The following is a 23,232-nucleotide window of genomic DNA, read 5'->3' on the forward strand; positions in this document are numbered from 1 at the left end:
TAAATTTCAGTAACACCTGGACTCAGAACCAGAGATGTAACCTGATTGTTACACACAGACATCCAAATCCATGCTATGCATTGGATTTCAGGATTAAAGATGATTATGAGATTTATGTTCTTTGTACAAACATTTCTCTATGCAGTGATACTGAAACACAAACTGATGAGGTTTAGTTTTCTCCATATTAATGTACTGTATACACTGCTGTGGAATTTACTGATTTATAATCAATTATTTGCATTGAGCAGTGCTGTCTTTTCACTGAATCTGACTTTCCAAATTTGTAGACCTGGGAAAAAACAAACATACGATAGTAATACCAATTTGCCACAAAAAATAGGAAATTTCCCCAGAGAACAGAGATTTTGTTGACAACATGGTGCCCACCTGCAAGAATCAGGCCACAAAACTATTCTGAAGTCAAGGTCACCTTTATTACCAAAAAGATAAAACACAAACATGAAAGATAAGGATGATAGAACATTAATACATAACAGTACATAGACAGAAATTCATATTTAAGGAGTAGAAAGGGTGATAGTTGTAGTAAAGATAAATAATAGACATGAAGAAATGAAGCTTTATGTCAACTAAACTTTGGTTGACTTCCTCTGACGGAGAGGAGACTGCACGTTCCACTGCCTCAGACCAGCCCCCCTGAAACACAGATGACACACCTTACACATGGGATATTATACAGCTTTAAATGCAACATAATATTAGAAGCTTCACCATTTAAATTAAATGATATATCGAAGAATATTAACAGCTCTCCATGAATAAACCAGACTGAAAAAAGGACATCATCATTTCTGTGCTCCACAAACTCAATTCCATTCACCTCCATTGATCTTGGAGAGGAGGCAGGAATGCATCTCTAGAGATAAGTGAGAAAACATTTCCTTTTGAGATTTGGGAGAACCAACACTTTGAAAGACACATTTTTATTGTATTTGAGCATAGTTAATGTTCAAATACTTCTTGAATTGTGTTGGAAACACAAGATCAAACGTGTGGAGGGTTGTGTATGTCTGGTTTAGATTTCTAAAAAGACAAAAAATGTACTTAGATGCCATTATTGGTACTGTACACTCCTTTAGCCCACATGAAAAGGTGCCTGCAAAAGCAGAGCTGGCACTGAAACATGGACTATGTAGAACAATGACAAAAGTGGTGCTACTTACTGCTGCTGCTCAGGTGACTGCACATGAAGAACACTGGTCTCCCTGTCAAGACCTGTGAGTAGACAGAAGACACATTCATCTAAACCTAAACTTCAAACCACCTAAAAGCTAAAGCTAACTTAAAACTTCTCTTCAACACAGAAATTAGGATTGATTTATAATGAGGTTCTTACTACCATGGTCACTGAAGATGGCGCTGACTGCCTCATCAAAAGTTACGTTGACGTTGCAACCTATATCAGAGTGAGAAAGAACATTTGGGAGTGAGGATGGACAATGAAGTTCTTGTCAATGAGGTAACAACACAACAAAATAACAAAGCTTTCACCATACTGCCAAGACTAAGATTCAACTGCAATGTCTGCTAAAAGTCATCTAAAATGTAATTACTGTAAGTGATTAACTATGTGAATAAAAAAAGGAAACTGTTGCAGATATTACTGGGGTTAATACATGTTCTTTATTATCTTGACATCTTGGTAGCTGTCTAAGTTGCTGACAGAGTACACCAACTATGGAAAATACTCTTTTCTGATTGGCTGGCTCTAAAGTTCTAAATCAATGCTCTGCCTGTATCACACATACAGCGACTGTACAACACAGAGAAGCAAAAACAGGCTTTACACACTGCTGTTGTTCTGTGGTGAATCAAAAAATAATTTTTACTTGTGTGTGTGTGTGTGTGTGTGTGTGTGTGTGTGTGTGTGTGTGTGTGTGTGTGTGGGTGTGTGATGTTTGCATGTTCTTCCTGTGCCTATGTGGGTTTCCTGAAAGTGCTCTGGTTTCCTCCAAAAACATGCAGTTTAAATTCTGACTCTAAATTGCCTGTAGATGTGAATGTGAGTGTTCATGGTTGTCTGTCACTGTGTGTCAGCCCTGTGATTGACTGGTGACTGTCCAAGGTGCCCAATGTCAGCTGGGATAGGTCGCCCCCTGCAACCTTCTAGTGCAGTGGTTTCCAACTGGTGGGTCATGGTTCACTTTCATTGTGAGTGGGTTGTGAACACTTTGGTCAAACTTTAAAAAAAATTAAAAAAACAAATAAACAAAAACAACCTTACTTTGAAATCTAGTGAATGTCTAGAACAGTGCTTGTATTTTAAAACACCACTTCCTGCTTCCTAGTTGCAGCTATAGTGAGAAGTAGTAACCTACTGATGTCAGCTTTGTGGATCATGTGACCCTCTCATTGCACATATGTTGACTGTTGTGTCTTTCAGAGACGAGGAAGTTTGCTCCACAACAGCCGAACAAAACTGACACTGAATATTTTCAGCTGGTTTTACTGACACGGAACATAAAACAGAAGAAAAAGGTGGATTGCTCCACTGAGTTGCTATTAACCTCATGTCTCTCTGCAGCCTCTCTATTGCACCGTTATCTCTGGGGAAAGCCACCACTGTCCAAGAGGCTACACAGATGCAGGGTTTTTGAGGTGAAACAGACTGAGCACAGAGTCATTTTCTTCACCCCACTAGAGATGGTTTAAGTTGTTTAATGCTGTTGTTTAATGCTCCTGGCTGATGGCGTATAAAGTTTTAATAATATACTTCATGTTCATCTCCCAAAGGTTATTATTGAATCGTTAAATCAACATAAAAAAAGCGCCCAAACGCTTGCCTTTCTTGAAGATGAACAAGATAACTCTAGTGTGCGCGCTGGTTCTGCCTTTTTTGATCCGTCAACGTAACGTTATTAATTAACATTTAGAAAATCGATTCCTGACATTTGTGAGTCGAAGCACAATCGTAAGAGATAAGAATCACAATTCTTATGTGTATCGATTTTTTTCACCCACCCCTACTGGTCAGTGTTTGGACCAGGTCTAAGGGAAAATATGGATCCTGAGGCTAGACCAGTTGGAACCACTGCTATAGAAGATAAGTAGCTGTAGCTCATCCATTCATGTAGCTCATGAATGGATGAATGTTTTGTGTAAGGATTAAACAAACATCATGTTAAAGGAATAGTCAGACATTTTGGAAAATAGGCTTCTTGCTGAGAGTTAGGTGATAAGATTGCTACCAGTCTCATATCTGTGTAGTAAATATGAGGGTACCTCCGGCAGCCGCTTGACACGAACACTTAACAAGGGCAAACATCTAGCCTGCTATTCAGCTAGCTAGGCTGAACAGCAGAGCCCTTCTCCATACACATGTACTGGCTTGGCTTGACTCGGTTTGACTCAGTGCGTCAGCCCAGCGTGACAGGGCTGGGCTGGGCAGGCTACCCGCCTGAAGGTGTGTCTTTAACTGATGACACGCTTGTCTTGAGTTGATGACGTTTAAAAGCAGCGCCCTCTTTAGTGCTGTTTACCCAAGCCCCCAGGAAGTGTGCCGGGCTGTGACTAGTGGTCAAAGGAGCGGCTGTGAAACGGTGGATAAAATTTTTTGAGCATCACAACCACTCTCAAATGACTCGTTTCACTATCAGAATTTGATTAATTTGTTCCACTAACATTTGGAAAGTCTAGAAGGGCCGTACAATTGAATCATTTATCCTCATTCAAGTTAGCTGGGGGCTAAACCAGAAGTTAGCCGGCTCCTGAATGATGACAAAGTCCATCTGACGTCACCACTCCCTGCTTGGAGGCGGGTCAGGTGTGCTTTGATTCGACTCCCAAGATGGTTCATCAATGGAAAAAGGCCACAGGTGTTAGGATGTGTTGTAGAGGTTTAAACAGTGCTGTGGGCTCATACCTTTAGGTGTGCTGATAGCTCTGTCATTCACAGCTCCTTTAGGCATCACTGGAAACAAAGTTACACGACATGAATACACACAACTCCAAACTAAAGCTCACTGCACTCAGTGGAAGTTCAGCTGAGTTTTCTTAAACATGTAAAGTTTAAATCTTAAGTGCGTCGTACCTGTTCTTTCCATAGCGATTGACTTTGACTTGGTGTGTTCTTCCAGCCTGGATCTGGTGTGTACATGCCTGCAACCACACAGACACACACACACACACACATAAAGAGTCGTGTTTCCATCATTTAGAGGACATTACATCAACCACCTGTGGAATACCTGGTACACACACACACACACACAGGAGTTCCTTTTTTCTGATCCATTATTGTTGATTATTTATTTTATTCATCTTTTAGCACTAGCCCAGTATTTTAGCATGCTTTTACTTCAAATCATGTGTACTGTACAAAACTGTACAGTACACTTTCCACAGCGTAATAAAGTTAATTTGCCGGCTATCCTACTGTTAACAGTGTTTTAAGCTTTTGAACAATTTATTTTCCAATCCTTCTGAACAGCATGAAAATCCTTTTGCAGGCTAAAACTTTGATTTAGGTAGTCCATCACAGTGAACATCACGTCTGCTTATCTTTTAAAGTTATGTTATTGTTGTGTGATAATAGAGTTGTAAGTGGACATTGCTTTGAATACTACACAATAATGCACCAACAATCAAAGCAGACATAATGTTCACTGGGATAGATAACCTAACTCAAGCAAATTTCAGATCTCTATGTTGATTTTCCTTGCTGTGTACATTTGTTGAATGTCATTCCTCAACTCGCTCTCTCATGTTTCTTGTCTGTATTTGTGCTACTATCCAATAAAGACAAAATGCCAAAAGAAGCTTGCTTTACAGCTAATTTTGAATTAAACTGACTAAACCATGGCATAGTTTTTTAGTGACTTCCCCCTGCTCAGTCCAAGCGAAACTGAAGACAAACTGCACTTGCATACAATGCTGGTGTCTGATTCTGGACTCATGAAGTCTGTGTTCTTTGAGCATCATATAATCAGAGGTTGTTTATCAAAGAAAAACAAAAGTGCGCAGTGTGAGTCACATGTGTTGGTCAGCGCCTGTGATGTAAACCTACCTGTCAGTGAGTGTCCATCTGGCAGACAGGGAACGTGGACGTGGCGGCTGTGGAGTGGCAAAGATAAATGGAGCGAGGGGCCTGGACTTGACAGGAGAAACTGGGACTGAACCCTGCGGAGACCAGAATCACCATTTTACCTTCAGAGACACTGGACCACACTTGTTAATGTAAGAACAGTACAACTTTTATTTAAAAATTGTAATCAAGTCAAACCGTAAATATCAATTAAAATTTGAATGCAGTATTTAAAAAACAAACAAACGGCATAGTATTTGCAAAAACTTGTTTTCCACGTATTCATCCACATCATCATTCTAAAATCAACTAAAATATTGTGGAACAACTGAGTGCAAATTAAGTATATGGAACTATCAAATTAAAGGACCAGTGTGTAGGATTTGGTGACATCAAGTGGTGAGGCTGCAGATTGCAACCAACTGAAAACCCTTCCTGTCCCCTTGCAAGTGTGGCCGCGAAACTTGCGAAAAACCCTTTCTAGGGCCAGTGTTTGGTTTGTCCATTCTATGCTACTGTAGAAACATGGCGATGCAACATGGCGGCCTCCGTGGAAGAGGACACGCTCCCTATGTAGATATAAAGGGCTCATTTTAAGGTAATGAAAATACAACGATTCTTATTTTCAGGTGATTTTACACTAATTAAAAACACTCTTATGAATATTATATTCCAATTCTGCCAAAAGTCCGTTCCACTAGATGCCACTAAATCTTACACACGGCACCTTTAAAAGGTTATTGAATATTGTTATCGAATAGTGGCAATTGCAAGATATAATCCAATAGCAAGAAAACTGCACCAGCTTATATTATTAGTAATGCAGGGATTGCAGTTTACTTTTAAATTGCACTATGATGTGTAACACTATTAGAGTTCTGTTGTGTATGTTTTGTGTTCCAACCTGTGTAGTGGGAGTTTTGGCGTCTCCTGCCAGGCTGCAGTTGTCCATCTGCTCCTCCATCTCTCTTTCCTTCTCAGCTGTCTTCAGAGCAAACTCCACCTCAGCCGCCAGCTGCTCGTCTCCGCAGAAAAACTCCTTCACCTCGTTGCTGTACTCCTGCATCGTCACCTGATGGTAACAGCAGCCTTGTGTCACAGAGAGGATGGGTGTAGCCTCAAAAGAGCCTCTTAACCAATGGCCGTCTACTATTGTAGATCCAAGATCCACACTTGTTGCTGTTGCACATCTTGAATGTTAAATATAATAGCATTCAATAAATTTTGCCTTATAATATTTGATCTTTTAATGCTTATGTTTGATCTATGTACATGGTTTTGTTTTTATGATAGTGTATGTCATCATGCTGCACACCAGTTCCCCCCACAGCAATGGAATGAATATGCAGAGAGGTGGTGTCACCTGGAGGTAGGCCATGAGGTCTCTCAGGACTGGTGAGTGTTTCTGCTCTAGCAGGCTCTTCAGGCTGATGATGAGAGGAACAGTGTTCTCTATGAAGGCCTTCTTCTGGACCTGTGAATCAAAGCAGGAAATTGATTTTATGTTATTTAATAGCTGGAACTTTCTAACAGGAAACTTCTATCACCAAATTTGTATTGTAACTGCCGTCTGATGTTGACTCCACCCTCTCACCTGTGACACCACCTTCTTCTGTGCAGCCTGCAGGACAGCTTTGGCCATGGTGGCCATGTTCTCCTCCTCTGGTTCCTCCCCTGAGGCACCTCCAGCTGGAGCAGATATGGCCTGCAGCTTCATCTCCTTCAGACTCAAGATGTTGAAGGTCTCTGACAAAATTTCAGCACCATCTGCATCCAGCGGCAGCTCCTTATCTGCAAAGCATGCTGGGATAGGAAAAGAACAGAGGTTGCAAGTAATTTTTTTCAAGTTAATACTGCTCAAGACCCAAACTGGTGCTTCCTAACAGTCCAGAATTCACAGAGAATCCTTTCTAGCTGTAATATTTGTGACCGACTGCTCACCCAAGACAGTCTGGTTGATCTTGATGGTGATGTTGAAGCGCTGGGCGTCAGTGAAGTGTTCCAGGAGAAAGCGGTAAATCCGAAAACGCCTCTCGCGGTGCTGGGCTCCTTTTAGGGAAAACCGAACCTTTTCTCTACATAGATTTAAGAATAAAAAAATCTATGAATGAACAAACAAAAACTCAAAATAAATATTACAAATAGTCCAACGTATGGTTACGGGATACAAACTGTTTCACTTATCTGCCCAGTTAAGAGCAATATGAATACACAGGTGAGTTTAAAGTCTTCTAAGACAACTAAAGTCGGAGCTGAACTGGAAGACTGAAGTTGTATCTCCCGACATCCTACCTCTCACTTTGAGGGAACTTGTTGTAGGACTTGTGCTTGCTGTAGGAGTTGAAGTGGAAGATGCACTCGATGAAGTGCTGGCTGAACATTTCTGGGTTCTTCTTCAGCAGCAGGTGGAACAGGCAGTATTCACACAGACTGGGGTAGGAAACAGGATGTGCTTAGGTTTGATATTATGGTACATTTCTTAACTTAGAGATAATCTCTCCATGTATGCACTGCGTGATTTACCTGGCGATGGCAGGCACTGGGTCGACGAGTGCCACCATGAAGCGGAAGAAGAGGGAACCCTTCCATTTCACAAATTCCTCCTAGAAAAAAAGAACAAAGTCAATTAAAGTAGACAATGAAAACACACCCTGCTGAGAAACCAGAGAACAGCCTAGTAGCATGAAGGGGGAAGGCAGCGTCCATCAGTTGTTACAGGAATCTGTTTTGGACTGCTGTAAACCACTTAGTTTGCCTTTGTTGGCCTCAATCTTTCCTTTGTTAAAGGACATATTCTGCACATTTAGAGGTCTATATTTATATTCTGGGGCTCTGCTGGAATATTGTTGCATGATTTACAGTTAAAAACTCCTTATGTATTGTATACTGGCCCTATATACTTCCCCTCAGTTCAGCCTCTGTTTGAAACAGGCCATTTTATAGCTCCTGTCTCTTTAAGGCCCCCCCTCTCGATGAGCCCACCCTGTTCTGAATGGCCAGCTTCAAGAAGCTTCCTCTGGCTCTGGAGGCTACGTAAACAAACTATAGTCAGGGCTTGAAATAAATGAAAAATGTAAAATTGCCCTCGGAATTGACATGACAGGGCCTTTTAAATGTCCTCGTAAAATAAACAGTCAAACAAAAACTCGATACATTTTGCAAATGTAACGGGTGTGCTGGAGCTACAGCTTCAACTGACTGACAACACCCATAAAGTTCTGTTTTATCTGTGTTGTGTTCCGCTGCAATGCTGAAGCAAGGACATGGACCACAAGCTGTCACACTGGCTGCTTCTTTACTGTGAGGCTGCAGGATGATGGCAAATATCTGTACAAACTAGCAACAAAGAGAAAATAAAACTACTGCATGGTTCGCTGCCACACACACACATGTTGTCAGTCCCTTCTCTCAATTCAGACTGACACTTTATGCGTAAGTAAAACAACCCATGTTAACGCCTAACACTCAAAAACAATCATAATATTATCTCAAAAAAATTATTACAGGCTTCCTTAAAAAGGGGTGCATACAAGTGTACATCACCTCTACTGACAGGAGAGCCTTGCTGTTATTTGAGGCAGGATATTCACTTAGTTAGAGGCAGACATGTTCTGCCTATGACAGGAAAAGCTGTTATTTCGATTTGAAAATATCAGCCATGTTCTTTTTTTTTTTTATTAAACTACAATAAACACTTTTTCACTCATTTTCAAGACCACTCTATTGCCTAGTAACGTGTAGAGCAGTTCCCACCTGGAGTAGGTTGGTCAGCATGATGAGAGTCTGCTCCCTGATGACGCCTTCGGTGTCTCGCAGACAGGCGGAGATGTTGGGGATGTAGTGATCCACTATGTTGGTGTATCGAACACACAGATCACACATGATCACCACCACGTTGTTGCGTACGGCGACCTCCGTGCCGACCTCCAGCTCCCTGGCGAACACTGGCAGGTACTTCTGGACTAGTTCCTCATGCTGCAGACACAGTTTACCTGACCCGGACAGACACAAAGGGAGAGGAAACATGAAGCTCATGATAACTAACTGCAGTGTTGAGAGAAGCCACATGCTTCCTCTGATACAGTCATGTCAACAAGCCTTTTAGTCTCACTTCTTTTGGACAACAGAAATTTGTAGAGCAATAACATTATCACAATTGAATTTCACTGAAAACCCAACAAATCCATTAGTAAGACAGAGACAGAGGAGCCAGACACAGACTGGCAGGAGGACAGTTTACCTAGAGTGATGACTCCATGTGCTCTGACTCTGGTAGGCAGAGAGTTTGCTTTGAACTGGGACAGAGGCAGCGAAGCCGGCAGCTCCTTCTGGCAGTCTGTCAGTGATCAACAGAAAAGACCAATAATCAATCAATATCAGGTTTTTCCTACTAGAACTAGGGTTGCTCAAAAAGAAAGAGGTGGAGTTTAATATTTATGTGAGTATTTTTAAGCTTCATCAAATTGGATTTGACTTTCTAAGATATTTTTGTGCCCGTTTCAATTTTTCATACCAATTAGACTTAAAAAAGAAAGAAACTCTGGACCAGTTAGAATACTATCTGTATTTAACAGCTACAGACCTTCAAAACTGAATTTAAGAAAGTAATCACTGCAAGACACTAATCACTAGTGATACTTTAAAGGGGAATTCTACCAGTAAACACATCAAAGTGTGTTTACAGGTGCACTGCAGAGTACTGCATATGTGAAAAGGTTGTATAAAGTCTTGTGGATCCAGAGGGAGCTGTGTGAAATCTGATAGACTTCCACAGGACTTCAAACACCTGCCTCTATGACACATACATTATCTGCAGTGAAAGGACTCCACTAGGGCAGCAACTGACAGCTATTGTCATTATTGATTAATCTGCAGATTATTTTCTCTGTTTTGTCTATAAAATGTCCGTTATAATTTCTTGGAGCTCATGGCAATGTCTTGTATTATCTGATCAACAGTCAAAATCTAAAATTTTGAAAAGCTTCAAAATCCTCACATTTGAGAAGATGAAACCAGCATTTTTGTTGCATTTTTGCTTTAAAAAAATGACTAAAACAAATATTTAGTCATCAAAATTAACTGCCTATTAATTTTCGACTACACAATTAATGGACTAATCGGTCTTTACCCTCTCAGGGAGGAATGTAGCACGCTCAATCAAACAAGCAGTGGAAAGTTATATCAGATCCTGTAGATTTGAATGCAGTGTCTCTGTTTTTAGATGTCCATCCTCTCCTACTACCTGTGAGTTTGTCAGAATGTGTGGTGAGGACAGATTCCACCAGCAGGACCGTCCTCTTGCCCACCCTGGCAGGACAGTGGAGTGAAGCCACACCCAGAGTGTGGAGGTGTTTTACCTGGAAGACAGAACATTTTCAGTTCTATCAGAACCTCTGCAGGTACTGACCTGGGATAGTGCAGCACCTGGGGGCTGTGACAAATAGAGTAGTGTGACTGCTGGCACATACTGAGCACTAAGCAGTTGCTTAACTAGCTCACTACTAGTTCACACTGCTTAATGACACCCAGGCAGCAATCTGGTTGGTTATTTGAACATCAGTCAAAAAATCCATTATAAGACATCAGCCAACGATGTGACCCAGACTGTATTCTGAAAGCCTGGCTTTAAGAGTTGCTTGCCCCAAACACAGAGAGGTCAGGGTCAGAGAAACACATGGTTATGGGAAATTTGTCTGTCAAAACCACAACAGTAGTTGTCAGTGACAAATAAAAATACAAAGAAAAACTCTTTTAGACCGGTGTTTATTGAAGAACAACGACAGGTTGGAATTGGAAAGCTGACTTTTAACCTGCATAGTAAAGATAATAGAGTAGTTCTCACCATCAGCTCCTCATTTAGGTTTTGGGTTCCGTTTTCACTCAGCAGGATGCTGGCTAAATGTGCCTCACACACCGACACCAGCTCACCACAGTGCTGGTTCAGAAAAGCCTGAGGAAGACAAAACACATTCTACTGTAACACAACAGAAAGTGTTGAGGATTAGGGCTCAGTTATGTGATTTGAAGATGTTAACATTGCTTAGTCCTACTGTTAATTCTTAGAGTCTCTCGAGTATGTGTGAGTTTTTGTTTTGTCATTCATGATGCAGTGTGAAGGTTTTTTTGGTCTCATTCCTCATTTGTAGCCTATTGAAACTCCAAACTTACTATCTGGCATTTGGTTTCTTGTTGGGTTGAACTGAAGCTGATCCGTAGTGTTTTCAGTTCAAAAGCTCATCTGTCTCAAACATACAGGTTATGACTGTGAGATTTCTCTGTGTGCCATGTCTGTGCGTCACCATAGAAACCAAAGCCATGTGGCTTTCAATTTTATTTAAATCTTATCTTTTAGTTGTTATTCAATGTCCTTACTAACTCAAATGCTTTGGACAGTACACAATAGTATCATATGTACACTATGGAAGAATTGCATTTCTAAAACAAAGTTTCTGCACCTTTAAACCTGCATTAGCTGATTTTTTGGCCACTTGGGGGCAGTGGAACAACACTGACATACAGTTTAATCAACCTTTAAGTTGATACGTTGAACAGTAATAATAAGTATTCATGAGAATGAAAAATATGTATAAATAAGAACAAGCATGATAAATTCAAGTACCGAAGTCGGAGGCAACTATTAATATCTTGAGTCTGCATTTTTAACTATAAAACTATACACGAAAGAAGACTTTATTATTACATCAGCAGTTGTAAAGTGAGAAGGCAAAATCTCTGACCTGAGTCTGTTTGATGTCTTCGCTGCTGCCGAGTTGATAAAGAGTCTCTACTGCAGCACTGATCATCTCCAGAGACAAAGTAAAAGTCTTCAACCAAGACATCAGATCATCTGGGGACGAGAGAGAGGAAGATTAAAGCAGGCGGTTCCAGAGTGAACCTGTGAATTTTCTCATCATCCAATCCTGTCATTACTCACTAACTATCCTGTTCTTGGTATCGTCGTTCAGATGAGCAGCAATGTCTCCCATCACACACAGGATATGACAGCAGGTTGTCACGTTTACATCCTTTGAACTGAGAGAATAAAAAAAAAAACTTGGTTTCTCTGGATTTTTAGCTGAACATTAAACAAGGGCTGAATGTAAGTTTGTTGTTGCTGTAAATAAATATTGCCAGTCTCACCTGACCATGCTATCCCAGGCGTCCAGGATCTTGCCGTAAGGCATTCTGGGGGATGAAGCGACAACCTTGGAGAGCAGCAGCCAGGCCCCCGCAGCGTGATCAGCCTCCGTGTGTGAGATCAGGTTGGTGATGAACGTTTGTGTGAACTTGTTTTTTTTGGACCAGATGGTGAAGGCCCGGCTGAAATATCGGCTGGAGAACCAGGAAAACAATATCAGCAACAGCAGAGGTGTGGTGTAAAGATAGTTAAGAAATGACTGCTGATACCTGATATTTATTGCCAACATTCAGGATTATGTTTCATATTTCAAGCTAAATACAATAATGAAAGTTAGTTTTGGGATAATTAATCGATTATTGATTAATTGTAGTTAATTATTTAACCTATTGAAAAATAAGTCAATGCAGAAGACGAGGGATGTGTGGTGCAGCTGTCAAAAAAAATGTAGATCTCTTGTAGTACCTGCTTGCACCACAAGGGGGAGCCTCTTACTGTTGAATGAGATGAGTTACAAGTGTGTTTGCTGACCAACAGTAAGGGCTGAACAAATTGTAAAGCCAGCAAGGAGATAAGTCATCCGCTCTGTTCACTGTAGCAGAGTCGTGTTCATGAACTCTGCAGCATAGAGTTGTTGTGTGGTGGCCATCTAGTTTATCTAGCTATCTGAGGCTCATGCTAATGCTAAACTAGCATCTTCAACAGAAGTAGCAAGCAGCTGTGAATGCAGGCTGAGCATCAGACAGCAGAGAGCACCTGCTGTAGCTGCGGTGCTAACAGCTTATCTAATGTTGAAGGCTGCAACGTTTGTTTTAATTATTAGATGTCTACACATTTAGTTTGATCTCATTTATGTTTTCTAATAAAGCTGGAAGAATTGATTATTGGTTAATGTTTTTATTAACCAATAATTTACCTGAATTTATAATTCAGGTAACTTGATGTTTAAATTATGTACTTTGATTTTGTGTCGAACATCAGTCACATCAGTACTTAAAAACACTTTTATTAAGTAAAAACATCCACTTCATAAATTCATTAATTGCCTATTGCTTATTAACATGGCTGACTATCAATTAAGGAAATTGCTTTAAATTTTCATTTTTGAAGTTTGAAACACAAACTGGACTAAATGTAGTTGGTCCAACCTGAGGCTCTGGCACTCGTTGCAGAGCAGGCCCAGCAGGTCCCAGGTCAGCCTCTGACCGGCATCCAGGTGGCGGCCGGCGGAGTACAGTTTGACTTGGCTGAGCAAAACCTCGTCGAGAGCCTCCAGGGCCTTCTCCTGAACCGAGTTCTCAGTGTCCACCACAGCTGGCACCACACCCTGCAGCCACGCCTTCTGCACCGCACTGCACTCTGGTTTAGCCTGGTGGTGGAAGTAAAACATATACAATTTGACTTTGAAACTTTTACTGATGTTTATTGTCAGTGTTTCTGAGTTCTCTGTGTTCTGCTGGTTGAGACTCACAGTAAGCAGCTCTCCCACACACTGCAGCGCTTTCTTCTTCACAGACACAGCCGGGTCTCTGCAGCGCTCAGACAGCACAGCCAGGTTCTCCCAGCTCATGGGGATCACATCATGCTTCAGGAGACCGTTCAAGGCCTGAGGAGAGACAGCAGAGCGCAGAGGTTAAAGGTCATCTGTGCATCTCTTTGTTCACCACATGCACACTGCACAACATACATAATGTACAGTGAATGATCTTTCATTCCATGTATCACCCTTTTGATTTGAAACATGAAGCCATCTGATAAAGTACCTGCAGTGAGGATTTCCTCACGTTAGTCTTGGGGTCTTGTACGCGCCGCAGGAGAAGAGCCAGGTTCTCTTTTGCTGCATTGAAGATATAAGATAATGACTTAAATCTCCTTAAGTTCATCTCAAACATTGAGTGTATAAATCTACATAAAAAGTACAATGTGTAAACAATACTTTCACATCTCTTCAATTTACATAATGCTGCCAGATACCTGTTGCATGTGAATGACTCACCATCACAGCTTGAGCTGTCAGTGCTGCTGATCTCCACAGTCCTGAACGGTAGGGTGCGGTAGGTTTTCTGAGTCTGCTGCGAGCTGAGACTTCCTGAAGCACACAGTCACATCTATCAAACACCACAACTTCAAACAACATGGACTATAATGAACCAAACGTGGGTATCAAACTTCAAAGAGCTAGCACTGAATGCTTGGTTTTAGGCCTTGTTTACTTACCTTAAGCAATGTCATATCTCAAACCACTAGTGGTATCTGTCCACACAGTTAGTTTTGGTTTTATTTAGTGAGGTTTTGCTGCTGAAACTGCTGGTGGCAGCACTGTTGCAACCATCATCTCTTCTTAATGACAGTTGTTAAGAATAATACTGGTTTATTACAACTTGGGTATAATTTTCAGAGTTTTGGCCATCATTTCTATTGGCTAGAACATGATACTCCCCAGATTTATTACCTGGAATCTGACAGGTAAAAAAAACAAGAGCAATCAGACAGGTCGTAAACAAACTTATGTACTTTCTAGAAGTACATGAACTTTGGGTGCAGGGTTTGCAGGTATGACTCACTGATTGGACACATTGGACAGTGCAGCTGCTTCAACTTGTGTACCACTTCATTCACAAAACAAGGAAGTACTGTAGTATCAATTTAAGACAAGGGGAGGACATTTCTCTCTTTGTTAACATTAAAAGTAAAGTAAGGAATTGTTGTCGGCTTCCTGATTCATTTTAAAAAAAGGGCGAGAGATAGTGCCAAGGAGCTGAGAGCATGAGTGAGAGAGAATGTGGCTGTGTTTGGAATCACATACTAACGTAGTATTCATACTAAGTATGACATGGATTTTATGTACGCAAGAAATGCCCGCATGTATACTAGATTAGCAAGAATTTCTGAGTATGCAGTGTGAGTATTGCATCTCTTTAGACTGCGCAATCACTGAGATTTTGAGCCAGGCTAAAAGCTGTTAAAATGTCACTTTATTAAGTTTTAATATTTTTTCAGGCAAGAAAGTAACCAATTCCCAATATGTAATCAGTTTATCCAAATAACACCTGTTTGGAAATTTGCTGCAACATTTTCGAAGATGTGAGGAACTGCTGGCCATCAGTCACATGACACGCAGTCACATGACTGTCTTGTTTGAGTATACTTCAGTGTTTATGGCATACTTATTTGTTTATTTAGTAGGCAGTATGCAGTACATACTGAAGAGTATGTAGGCAGTACGTTGTGTGTGATTTCAAACACAGAGAGAGAGAGTGATGATGGTCAAGCAAGCTAGAGAATAAAAGAGAGGGAGCAGCAGTAGCGTGAACAAAGCCAGTGAGACAAAGGACTGTACCTTCTGTGGTTTCACCCTCCAACATGGTCTGGGTTCCAGCTAAACACAGAGTAGAGAGGTTACTGATGTATTCAAGGAGTTTCTATGTGATTCTTTAATAAACCCATTTCTTCTCAATCTGACTTTTATTTCAGTTAATGATTTCCTACAGTTCCCAGAGAGCCTTAAATGAGCCCTGGAAAATAAAATGTTGTGAACATGTTATGGGGAGAGAGAGAATTAACACTACATGAAAAACTGCTCTGGATTCTCAAACTCAGGTCCAATGTGTGTGTGTGTGTGTGTGTGTGTGTGTGTGTGTGTGTGTGTGTGTGTGTGTGTGTGTGTGTGTGTGTGTGTGTGTGTGTGTGTGTGTGTGTTTTCTCACTGGCGGAGAAGAGGTTGTGGACGGCTCGGGTGGCGTTGAATGAAGGCAGCTCCAGACACTGGGCCAGACAGGCGAGCGCGTGGCCTTGGACGGTGGGTGAATGGTCCATCCGCCGAGCAAACAGCAGACTCTGGATCAGGAACTTGTGTGGCAGGAAGCGGGCGAGCTCTGGGTCCTCACATTCCTCCGTCCTCCTCTCTGGCTGCTCCAGTAAAACCATCACCACATCCACAGAGAATAGCCGGCACACCATCTACAGAACCGGTCCACCATATTATTGGCTGAATTTTAAGATTTGCCTATTAGATGAAAGAAGGACTGTTGCTAATCAAGCTTAGCTTGTATCATATGTTTGGGCATATATACAAAATAAACCAACATACAGTGTTTGAAATACATCTTTTAAATAATTAAAGAAATGATATGGATTTTGCCTTCAGAATAAAAGTAATTAACACATTTCTTTTTGAATGCACAATATGTCATTTCTACCACGAGGGGTCTCTCAATCAAAACAATAACAAAAGACGGAGTTTGATGATATTGTGAAGTAGTGTGAGATCATGGATTGTTAAACAACCAGCTTCTCCCAAACAGAACAAACAGACCCGGTGATTAAAACCAGTAAAAACAGTGAATAAAGTGGGTTCACGTTAAAAATGAGTGTTTCTCTGACAGTGTTCGGTGGACACAGGGCTTAAGGAGGGTCAACTTGTTTCTCTGACAACTTAAGATCCAGACATCCAATGACTAAAATCCTTCATCTGGTTAAAAGATATGCTTAAAAATGACCAAGATCTACAAAGTTTATCATAAAAATGTGGCTTAAAACTGAATAAAAGTCAATTTATTGCCAGTTTCTGGCGGACAACGCACATGATGATTATGGCGTATACTCTTTGGTGTAGGGATATGACGCCGTTGACAGACAACCAAATGAAACAGACCGTTGGATTTTCTCTTGGTTTGAAAATTGATGGAAACATTTGGGATAATGTAAGAGCACAACTCAACAAAATATATAACATAGGTCTAGTCATTTTAATGCGGAATAGTTATATATAATAGTTTTGAACAAGAGTGTGTGTGAGTGTTGCTGTCATTTCTGGAAGGTGTTACCTTTGAGTGTCTGGAGAAGTTAAACAGCCACTTGACAAAGCAGGCATAGTCTGTACTTGCCATCTGAGACGTCAGCATGCCCACAGCCTGGGCTCCATGAGTTCGAAACTCATTTTTCTCCACCATCTAAAAACATCCACAGCAGACGCATTACATCACAGCAATACATCAGCTAAAAAAAAACACTGGAACAACAAACGATTCTACCAATACGATCATCTGTAAACATGTTGGGATGTGCCTTCATAAACTACAACACAAACAGTTGAAATGGGCGCTCTGCACTATTTTTATCTTGACAGGGCGACTGCAGAGCAGAGGTGGGTCAGCATGTGCTGGAGGATTCACCTGGAAGCAGATATGCTGCAGGAGGATTTGTAGGAAAGGCAGCGCCAGCTCCTTCAGCTCATCCACAATGTGACTGTAATCACAAACACACATCATGTTAGAGGTGAATGATCGGTTGATTGAAAGAAAAGTACATGGCTTTGATAAATTTGATAAAATTGACAACTGAGTAAAAAATGCCAAACATTCTGTTGCTGTTGCACGAAACAAGCAACCTGAACACATCACCTTGTGCTCTGGGAAAACGCGACGGCCATTTTTCACTATTTTCTTTTTTTTAAGACTAAATGTCAAATCAAAACAATTATCAATAGATTGTTCAATAATAAATATAATTATATAATTGTTAGTTTCAGTCCTAGATCATTTGCAAAGTGATGTATTGTTCATGTGTGCAGTTAAATTTTAAATAATATCACAATTCTGAACTAGCAGGAGAAATCCTAATGTGAAATGTTTCCTCCAACCTTTAGACTCCACCAACAGAGAAGAAGAAAAGAAGGAATGGTTGATAACTTGGAATACTTCATGTCATCATTTTATTCTTATGACTTGACAGCTGGATTGTAAGATGTAATTGTCCCGATTGGTTATAAGAAGTTAATTCTTCGTATTAACTCAAGACATTTGTGGCTATTTTATAACTTTAAAGGATAATGATGACACCTGATTTAATTCCATTCACAGATGAAGACCATGAGATGCAGTCCAAAGCTCTGTAAGAAGCTAGTAAGTGAACCTTAGGTTGAGATTATATTGATGAACTACAACTCCCAAAGTGGAGAATGAGCACTCAAATCTCTATACACCATCTTAAGATTTAGAAAAATAATTCTACTAGTTGGTTTGACATTTGATCGAAGCACTGTTTACCAAACGAAATGGATGGCCTGGTCACGGGTAGCGAGGATGGCTTGGCTGGGTACGAGGAGGGTGGGTTTCCCTCTGTTGCCTTTATTCATCATCAGGATCACGTAGAGAAGCCGGTGGAAAACCCTCCGCAGGGACTAGACAACAGATACATTGGTTTAAATTCAGACATTGCTACTAGCCTGCTGTGGAGCAGGATTGTTCATTGCTGCACTGAGTGAGAGGTTTGGAAAGTACTTCTTTCTGGTCTCCGTGTTTTGGTGAGTAGAGTAGCTGCAGACCGTAGAAAGCCATCTCAGGAATGCTCTTCAGCTTAGTGATTTCCCTGTGCAGAAACAAAGACAACCTTCAGCTCTCCTGCCTCCTGGAGACATTTTCAAAAACACAGAGAAAAAACAAAAACACTTCAACTCACTGTCCAGCAGCAAAGGTCAGCTCTCCAATGGCCGGCTCAAAGTAAAGCAGCTTACTGAAGATCTGCAGAGAAAAACAAACAGGTCAGATATGAAGACAGAGTCCTGCAGTGAGGTATAAAGTGGCTGTGATGATGGTAGTCAGTAAGTACTTGGGTGCAGTTGCTGGCACTCTGTGGTGTTTTTTTAAGGGGAAATGTCTGCAGGAGTCTGAGGATGCTTTGAACCAGGAGAACCACAGCATCTCTGATCTTCATCAGGTCCTGACCAGAGAAATGAAGTTCCTCTTCCTCATCCTCCTCCTCTTCCTCATCTACTTCCATCTGAGGGTAACAGACACAGGTACCATCATTACTAGCCATCCTGACTAATGCTGCCACACGGCTAACCTTTATCAAGAAAGCTTTCAAGCCAAGCAAGTGAAGTTACATTTCCTGAGTTAAAGAAGTAAATGGATCATATCCTATGATATTCTTGTGAGTCGAGGTGATTTCTGATACCTCTGGGGTGTCTTTTCGGTGTGGTTTGGAGCGTTTGCCCTCTGCCTGAGAACTCTTCAGGTTGTCCTTCTTGCGTTTCTTTCCAGAGTCCTGAGGCCAGCAGTGAGAGGTCATGTCCAAACACGTGTCCAACAAAACCTCATGGAGGACCTTGTTAGCAATGCTTCCTGGAGGCAACATACACATATACAGTATTACTGCATTATTTTCACACACTGACACGCACACACACACACACACACACACACACAGTACTGTAGCTTTTGAAAGTCATTTACTTCATTTATTTATTTTGCTGTATGTATTATTTGAGCTCTTTATCTGTTTCCTACATCATTAGACTGTTTCTTTTCCTGCTGTAACATGTGACTTTACCCTCTAGGGATCAATAAAGTCTTACCTCAGCAATATTTAAACATTTGAGACATTTGACTGAAACAGTGAGCAGACTTCCCTCCGTGTATGTTCCCCAGATTTCCCAGCACATTCTTACCGGGGATTCCCAGCAGCAGCAGGTAGAGCGAGGCTGCGTGCAGGCTGCTCACCCTCTGCCGGACATTGGCCGCTTTGGCTTTCCCTGCCAGGACAAAGAAAGACAGCGCGGCTACCAGAGACTTGACCGACATCCCGTTCTCCACCAGCAGTGCCCAGATACTCTGCAGTGCAACATGGGAAACAGTCATGGATTACTGCTGCTACCAAAAATGATGAATATGCAAATAACAGCTGGACACCAGATGTCTCTTACTTCACTGTAAGTTGTACACTGGACCACGAATGGCCATGCTAAACTACATATATAGCCATTTAAATAAATCAGTCCTCTCTGCAATTTCATTTTTTCCCTGCAGCAGGAGAGCAGAGTGTGGATCAGTTTTACCTGTGAAGCTTCATCACTGCCTGCAGATTGTTGTTGTTCTTCAGCATGAGCCAGTAAACATTGATACAGGTTTCTGAAGGCCTTGTCTCCAGCAGCCGTGAGTTCTTCCTTTATGGGGTCATCCAGTGGCTTGCTCTCTGTGAATTCCACATCCCACACTGCATCCACCCAGGCTGGAAATCACAACACAGTTGTTAGATCATTTTAGGTGATCTGAAGTCACACTGACAGGCTGTTTTCAGTTTTCTTCATAAGAGCAATACTGATTGTGCCTTTTAAATAACCCTGTTGTGTGGAGCTGTAGGGAGAGCTGCATACGCTTAAGAATCAGCAGTTTGGTGATGGCCGTTTCAGAGGTTGTACAGGGATTAGAGCAAGAAAATATTTGTGCACCTGAAAAGTTGTCCAGGAGGAAATGTGTACAATGAATTGAATTAAGTATTATATGAATTTAAAACTGCTCTTTGCCTGAAATCTGTCATGGTGCCTGAGAACTTTAAGTCCTGCTTCTAAATAGGGCTGCAACTAACAATTATACCTTTTAAACAGTCATTCACAACTTCAGTCTAAACCCATCAGATTTGGTATCAGACGTTTAAGAGGCTACTAAAATAGAAAAAGTGGCTGATGAAAATACAATGCCCTGTCAACTCTGTATCAACTGCCACACTTACATCACAGTAGATTAATCCGTTTTAATAGGATGTAATAATATTAAATGAACAGCCCTTGATGACAACAAATTACACTCTCTTCCCCTTTCATTGATAATAAAAGAGTGAGTTGTATGCATTGTGCTAAACACATTTTGATAGTATTCAACGGGCAGAAGATCCTGGTTGTCCCAGAGGGACTGGGATTTGACAGCAATGTTTTGAAGCGACCCACTGGACTAACGTCGAGCAGCTGATCACCCAGACGTGACATCATCAATTACGTAGACTGTATTTGTATTGCTTATAATTCATATTCAGTGTACACATGTGTATGTGTGCGTACAGCTATTCCTAATACTTGACTTAGTGTAAGATTGATAAGTAACGTTATGTGGAGATCCTGGCGCCAAACTCCCTTTATGAACCTGTCAATTTAACGTTGCCTCGGTTAAGCTTCGTGACTTTTTGGTACAAGTAGGCTATTACACATTTGAGCGTATTTTACCGACGTCCACTCTTCAGTTGTACGAAGAGCTACCTGATTAAAATAAACTCTAATAAAATAAAATACATTTCATCGATCGGTTGGCGTTTCTTCTCAGACTGAAAGGTCAGCCCTCTGAGGACACAGTTCAGTTGTTTGCCGAATTTTCCACCGGCTCCCAACGGTTTAGGTATGAGGTCTGATGTTTCGTTATACGAGTGGCTTTGCTTCCAAACCCGGTGGCATTAGCTAATTTACGACATATGCGAATGGGATTGAGAATGCTGTTCTTCCTGTACACATGAATACGGCATATTACCCGATAAATACGTTAGGGTATCTTCTCTATCTTCCCTATCTTCTCTTCTTATCCGAGCCAGGCGGCCTCAAATTTAACTCTACAATTCAATATAACGGAATACGCACAAAATACACAATTTTACCTTCAGGAATTTCATGTAACTTCAAAAACTGCAGCGCAGGAATCAACTCCATCTTGTTCATGTTTTGAAACAGCGCGCCGAAACTACAGACGTTTACACATGCGCAGTAAAGCGTTCTACTTCTTCCTTTTTTCAAATTTCATCACCGCCCCCTCTGGTCTAGAGAGGGAACTAAGCATGGATGTTTTATAATCTACTGCATACCATATATACTGTATCTTATAATACATCCATGGACCTAACCCGCAGTCTGACCTAACCACATTAGCTAACACTAATGAAGTGATACTGCGAATACAGCAGATGCCTCTTCACTGAGGGGACTTTTAATAAATTGTTCTTCAGAAGCCTTCAAGAACATTTACACTTATGAAATCGCCCTTACTAAACAACTGCAGAGCAGAGCAGAACACCTAAAATTTATTAAAATACAAAACAACTGGTAAATAATTGAGTTTGATACTTCCCTGAAGAAGGAACTTCAGGAGACCACTACATTCATATTCCCAACCTCTATACAATCAATAACATTTTTAAAGGTGCTATCAAATTAATTTTCACATTAATTGTTGGCATACATTTTTCTTGTAGAACAAATTTGCTGCAAAAAGTTTATCGAGAAGTAAACTGGCATATAAATTAACTTTGTGTCTCCCTGAGCTATATTATATTACTATATATACAGTATAATCAAATGCAGGCTGCAGGAGAGTTCATTTACAGGTTGATCCAATGTGGCATTCTGTACTTTACGTTACTGTTTTGCAGATACTAAAGTTTTGTTGGTTGTATGTGTAGCATGTAAACTCCACTTGGACCTGAAGAAACATTAAAATGCTGCTTATTTGTTAACAAACTAGTAATAATCATCCCATAGTATAACACTGACAGGGGCCACTCTGCATGCATGATGAAGACTTACTTGTTTTAATGATAATACTTATGTGTTTTTACATAAGGGAGGTTTGAATACATTAGTTTTATTTGTAGTGGAGTACTGAGATACTGCAACTTTTAAACTTTCTTCCACCACTGCCAACATGAATCGAGAGGTCGGCTGTGCACCTATAAACATCAAAGGCATTTACTATTACGCATTTGCTTATTCATTGCAAAAATCCTGCAAATTCTGCCTACTGCAAGTAAAATTAAATCTGCAGGCCATATGACTAGCTAGTGAAAAAAACTTCAAAGCCAGTGTGGAATATGATGACTTTATTGACCCAATATATACAAATATGGATAAACCTTTTCCTGCAATCTACATTCGCGGGAAATATCAGATTAGGTTTGGTACATATATCCAATTCGAGGGGTGCTACATTGTTAAATTGTTTTCCGTGTTCACTGAAATGCTCTGTAGTCTGTAAATAACTTTTAACCCTCACTTCTAAATAATAAAGAAATCGTTATTTTTACTCCGACCTTCGTATTCACGTTTAAAATACCACAGTATCTACACTCGTAAACAAAAATCAACCCTGTTTTATAAGCAGTGGTTTAGTCCAAACTGGCGCGAAAGGGAATGATAGCCCCGCCCATAACAACACCCCTCGCTGCGTCAAGTCAGTCGAATTGACGTAGAAAAGCGGCTGGAAAAAGGTACTTTTGCTTTCAAAATAAACAC

General features: G+C 40.8%; 1 protein-coding gene across 1 annotated transcript; it reads right to left on the minus strand.

Annotated features, from left to right (window-relative positions):
* Positions 1 to 415: 415 nt before the first annotated feature.
* Positions 416 to 21,713, minus strand: ncapd3 (non-SMC condensin II complex, subunit D3). Its single transcript, XM_042434133.1, has 35 exons — positions 21,606 to 21,713; positions 20,023 to 20,195; positions 19,636 to 19,798; positions 19,143 to 19,309; positions 18,795 to 18,965; positions 18,645 to 18,706; positions 18,467 to 18,554; positions 18,233 to 18,366; positions 17,360 to 17,432; positions 17,012 to 17,137; positions 15,893 to 16,145; positions 15,526 to 15,564; positions 14,182 to 14,274; positions 13,949 to 14,022; positions 13,657 to 13,791; positions 13,334 to 13,554; positions 12,188 to 12,379; positions 11,982 to 12,079; positions 11,785 to 11,894; positions 10,890 to 10,997; positions 10,290 to 10,404; positions 9,288 to 9,383; positions 8,801 to 9,039; positions 7,571 to 7,650; positions 7,340 to 7,477; positions 6,989 to 7,122; positions 6,642 to 6,850; positions 6,411 to 6,521; positions 5,952 to 6,119; positions 5,030 to 5,142; positions 4,055 to 4,122; positions 3,887 to 3,934; positions 1,364 to 1,420; positions 1,188 to 1,239; positions 416 to 660 (listed from the first exon to the last, which is right to left on the minus strand). Exons 1-35 carry the CDS (start codon positions 21,664 to 21,666, stop codon positions 594 to 596), a joined length of 4,236 nt encoding a protein of 1,411 aa, XP_042290067.1. The 5' UTR covers positions 21,667 to 21,713; the 3' UTR covers positions 416 to 593.
* Positions 21,714 to 23,232: the final 1,519 nt, after the last annotated feature.

The sequence above is a fragment of the Thunnus maccoyii genome, chromosome 14 (genome assembly GCF_910596095.1).
Source record: "Thunnus maccoyii chromosome 14, fThuMac1.1, whole genome shotgun sequence".
Taxonomy (NCBI): Eukaryota; Metazoa; Chordata; class Actinopteri; order Scombriformes; family Scombridae; genus Thunnus; species Thunnus maccoyii.